The sequence below is a fragment of the Danio rerio genome, chromosome 11, assembly GCF_052040795.2.
Source record: "Danio rerio strain M-AB ecotype USA chromosome 11, GRCz13ab, whole genome shotgun sequence".
NCBI lineage: Eukaryota > Metazoa > Chordata > Actinopteri > Cypriniformes > Danionidae > Danio > Danio rerio.
In genome coordinates, this window is record NC_141031.1 from 44,840,005 (window position 1) to 44,845,734 (window position 5,730).

Genomic DNA, 5,730 nt, shown 5'->3' on the forward strand with positions numbered 1-5,730 from the left:
TACACTGCACTACATATTTATATTATACAATAACTTTAAACTGCACACATAAATAAATATGTACATATTTTCTTACAAAAAAGTAATTAAAGACTAAAAATGAATAGTAAAAGTATAGTTTCCCATATGAACTGTTCATTGGTCTTCACACACACACACACACACACACACACACTCTCTGTCTGGAATGCATTGAGTGTGAGTGTGAATGATCTGTTCTCTCAGGAACGGCACACTTCTGTTGTCACGAGTCTCTCCCGCCCGCAGAGAGTTTGGGTAATAAATGAACAGACAGTGTGGGAAAGCAGGGCAGGATCCCGCTCACACACTCTGCTGTCAATAGAGGAGCCCCTCCCGTGGCCCTCCATACACACATCAGAGGCTCCGTTGGGCTGGGGGACGCGTGTGTGTGTGTACAAGTGTGTGTGTACAAGTGTGTGTGTGCCTGCATGTTCTCACATCACCTGCAGCCCTCGACAAAACATCTGCAACAGAAGACATGCACACAAAACAACAATTTCACAAACCCAACCGTTGAGTTCAGAGTGTCATTTAAGTTTACCCAACAATTTTTAAAAAATTACCCAGTGTTTGGTCTGTCTATGTGACCCAAGTTTGGGTTATGATAGCTCAGGAGTTTTTAGTGTATATGTTTATACTGGAAAACAAATGTAAAAAAAATATATAATATAATATCATATCCTATCATATCATATATCATATCATATAATAAAATATAAGATAATATAATACAATATAATGTAAAGAATCTAAAATATATGATAGATTAAATATATTTATAATATTTATTATATTTTATTTGAGTAAACATTGGGTAAAGTATGAACAAATCAAGTTTGAAAGTGATTAAATTCCTTTAAATTTAATTTTAGAAGATGTACCAAATGTTTTGTCTATGTTTGACCCAACTTTGGGTTATGGTGATCCAGGAGTATTTAGTGTGCATTTTTAAATACTGGAAAATAAATAATTGAATGAATAAATAAAAATAAACAAATAAATAAATAAATAAATAAATAAATAAATGAATGAATGAATGAATGAATAAATAAATAAATGTGAAATAAAATTAATTAAATAAATATATAATATAATACAAATACAAATATATTTTTAAAAATAATAAATAGTTTTAAGTACTTATATAAAACAATATGTTAAAAACAATTACATATTCTCATAAAAAACAAGCAATGATAATTTTTCTATAATCTCTCTCTCTCTGTGTGTGTGTATGTATATATATATATATATATATATATATATATATATATATATATTAAATAGTATAATATAAAATATATAATATAATATATAATATATAAAATATTATAATACAATATAAAATTATATAATATATAAAATGAAATAATATATAATATAAAATAAAATAATATAATATAGCACATTGTATTATAATATAATGCAATATAATATAATGAATAATATAATAAAAATAAAATATTGCACATTTATTATTTTTTGTAGCACTTTAAGATTTTACTTAAAATATAAAGTGATTCATAAATCAAATGCATTACTATTATTAAATACCAATATAATGTACCAATATATATTCAATTGCACCTCATTATCATTTGTTTAATAAAATCAAATGAAAGCCGGCTGTGGTACAGTATCTGTCTCAGTGCGATAAGGTGTTTCACCATCATATCAGTGTCTTTCCCCTCCCCTGGGAAATGATCGTATGTCTACAGTCTCCATCTGTCCTTATCAGTGCACGCTGATGTTCCCAGGTAATAAAACACACCGCAACCTGCCTATGTTGTGCCGTGTGTGTGTGTGTGTGTGTGGGAGCCTGAGGCCAGTTAACCATGAAATAATTGATGCCTCTTCCATTGTGTGGGACGCCTCATCCAGCGGCCTCAGAGTGTGGGAAAGCTAATCCTGACTGGGACTCATGGCTTTGTAATGCTAATGAGCTCCTATAAATAGAGCAGCGAGACCCTCATTCCCGACACAAACCCCTCGCTCTGCTCAGAGAAACAGCATCTCTCCTGAAGAAGCAATGGCTCCTGCGTATATGACTGAATACTCCAAGCTTTCCAACAAGGAGAAGCACAAAGTAAGTGTTTTTACTTCTGGAATACATCTGACGCTTCTCATTAGAGGATTATAATAATGTTTAGTGTTTTACTGTTGAATTAAATCATGCTGTTTGTCTTTATTACTTTCCATAATACTTTAATAATAGTGTTTTTACTATTAAAACAAGTTCAGTTGTTTCTTATCATTACTTAATAATAATAATTAATTATAATATTTAATTAATAATAATATTGAGTGTTATTACTTTCTAAATAAATCCCATTTACTCTCATTATTACCTCAAACGTTAGCCAAACGACACTGAAAACTAATCGAACATCTCTTCTTCTTTCTTCCTTCGCCAGTTGCGAAAGCCAGTGGTGGAAAAGATGCGCAGAGATCGCATCAACAACTGCATCGAGCAGCTCAAGTCCATGCTGGAGAAAGAGTTCCAGCAGCAGGATCCCAACGCCAAGCTGGAGAAAGCCGACATCCTGGAGATGACGGTGGTTTTCCTCAAGCAGCAGCTGCGGCCCAAGACTCCACAGAACGCTCAGATCGAGGGCTACTCGCAGTGCTGGAGGGAGACCATCAGCTTTCTGTCTGTGGGCTCCGAGGCTGTGGCTCAACGTCTCCAGCAAGAAGCTCAGAGATCAGCAGCTCCAGAGCTCACACACACGTCTGAAGCTCCCCATCAGCAGCACACACACATCAAGCAGGAGCCGCGGGCGCACGCTCCGCTCTGGAGACCCTGGTAGAGACGCTCGAACACTAGATGGTGGTTTACCGTCTCTTATGTAGGAGATTCTCCATTTACTATAGTACATCACTGATTCACATCGTGTGAAGAAATGAGAGATTCACCATGTGAACGCCTCGTCTTCTGCTGATGTTTAGATGTTATGATCAGAGGTTTATTAGTGTAGTTTTCCTCATGGATGGACATTAATATCAGACTCTGGTAGAGACGCTCAAACACTAGATGGTGCTTTATAGTCTCTTATTATGTAGGAGATTCTCCATTTACTCTAGTCATTTCTTTTGAAAGAGCACGTCACTTATTCTCATCGTGTGAAGAAATGAGAGATTCACCATGTGAACGCCTCGTCTTCTGCTGATGTTTATATGTTATGATATGATCAGAGGTTCATTATTGCAACACCTCTGTAGTTTTCCTCATGGATGGACTTTATTTTCTAGACATTTCTTCATGATGAAGAGTCAATGTTGAACTCCTGTGGAGTTGTGGATTATATGTGATCATTTGTGCATTATCAATGCTTTATTGGTGTTTCTTTATATGAAAGATGTGATATTTGACTTATTTATAATATATGATGGTATAATGTTATTGAAATAAACACATTTTGAACTGAAACACTTTCTTCTGTAGTTGATTTCTCATATTAAACTCCGCTTGCTTCATTAATAAACGTTTGAAATGCAAATTGTGCTTCTGTAATAAACTCACTGGTAAAATAATGTCCCTTTAGTTCATGTATTACTAACATGAACAACACACTCATTACAGTCTCTTTGTTTACATTAGTTATTGACAATACAGTAGTTTATAGTTCATGTTAACTCACAGTGCATTAACTAATGTTATCAAGCTCAACTTTGGACTTTAATAATGCATTAGTAAATGTTAAACTATGAATATTATTAATATTAATTGTGTGTTGTCATTATTAGTTCATGTTAGTTACTATAGGAACATTAAAGTGTGGCCAAGTTCAAGTTGCTTTATTGGCATGACATTCAGTGCAGTATTGCCAAAGCACTTCAAATATGTAATATATTAAAAGCATAAAAAAAAAATAAATAATAATACAGTAGATAAGAAATAATGACAAAAAACAGAATACATTTGATAAATATAACAATAATAATAATAATAATACAATTTTTAAATTATTTAAATAAGATACATGAATTTATATTAACCATTTCTTGTGGTGTGTAAGGTGTATACATATTTTACAGCTAGTCTAGATGTCAATTCATCTTCTCAGAGTACATGGTAAAGTTCTTCTGAGTCATTTAAATAAAAAAATGAATTCAACCAACTCACTTGAGATTTAAGGGGTACTTCAGATCAATATATCTGACTTAATTTTCCAATAATGCAAACAGAGTGCATTCGTTCCACAAAGGTTTTCATAAAATACAAATTTATTACAAAATATGCATATATTGAAGGCAAAATTATTCGCCCCCCTTTGATTTGTTTTCTCTTGTTTAAATATTTCCCAAATTATGTTTAACAGAGCAAGAAAATTTTCACAGTATGTCTGATAATATTTTTTCTTCTGGAGAAAGTCTTATTTATTTATTTTGGCTAGAATAAAAGCAGTTTTTAATTTTTTTAACACCATTTTAAGGACAAAATTATTAGCCCCTTTAAGTGATAATCTACAGAACAAACCATCATTATACAAAAACTTGCCTAATTAAGCTAACCTGCCTAGTTAATCTAATGAACCTAGTTAAGCCTTTAAATGTCACTTTAAACTGTATAAAAGTGTCTTGAAAAATATCTAGTCAAATATCATTTACTGTCATCATGACAAAGATAAAATAAATCAGTTATTAGAGATGAGTTATTAAAACTATTATGAGTAGAAATGTGTTAAATAAATCTGCTCTCTGTTAAACAGAAAACTGTAAAAAAAATAAACTTGGCTAAATATTCTGACTTCAACTGTATATATATATATATATATATATATATATATATATATATATATATATATATATATATATATATATATATATATATATATATATATATATATATATAAATTAATATTTGGATTAAAATATATTCAGTCAAATATAGACATTTATATATATATATATATATATATATATATATATATATATATATATATATATATATATATATGTATGTATGTATGTATATATGTATGTATGTATATATATATATATATATATATATACAAACATATATTATAAATATAAACTTTTATTTTGGATGCAAAAGTTATAATAAGCTGAAAAATATCTAGTGCGTCCATATATTGTTTTTTCTAGCATTATATGCGGTGACAAGCATATTAAATGTTTCAGATATTTCCTGCAAAAAGTGAAGTTTCTTATTCAAGAATTTGCAACAGTTATGAAGCCTCGGGAATTTAGAAATGTCTCACTGTATGTACAAATATCTGTAAATTAGCAGTTTTCTGTATTTCATGTTTTTATTTTTCCTTCTTTATTTCTGCTGTTGAATTGCATTAATGGATCGTGCTCTTTCCTCTTACAACTCTTAACCGTGAAAAGTTTGAAAAAGTGAATTTCATGAGCAAGTGTAATAGTTTGCAGTGATATTGTCTTGTCTGCGTTGGTGTTGTATACGCTACAAAAACCTTGTCATAAACAGCCAGTAGATTTTCTGTTACTCTGCAGACTTATTTCCCTATATTATTCATTCATTCATTCATTTTCTTGTCGGCTTAGTCCCTTTATTAATCTGGGGTCGCCACAGCGGAATGAACCGCCAACTTTTCCAGCAAGTTTTTACACAGCGGATGCCCTTCCAGCCGCAACCCATCCCTGGGAAATCCCTATATTAGTTGTTATTATATTATTTCAAGCAACTAAAATGTCAACAAAAGTCACTTTGTTAAACTGTAGAGT

The 5,730-nt window shown here is 31.3% G+C and overlaps 1 protein-coding gene across 1 annotated transcript; it reads left to right on the forward strand.

Annotated features, from left to right (window-relative positions):
• Positions 1-1,996: 1,996 nt before the first annotated feature.
• On the forward strand, positions 1,997-3,445 carry her15.1 (hairy and enhancer of split-related 15, tandem duplicate 1). Its single transcript, NM_001366790.1, is given in 2 exon segments — positions 1,997-2,107; positions 2,436-3,445. Coding segments are annotated over 2 exon segments (450 nt in total). The 5' UTR covers positions 1,997-2,050; the 3' UTR covers positions 2,829-3,445.
• The last annotated feature ends 2,285 nt before the right edge of the window (positions 3,446-5,730 follow it).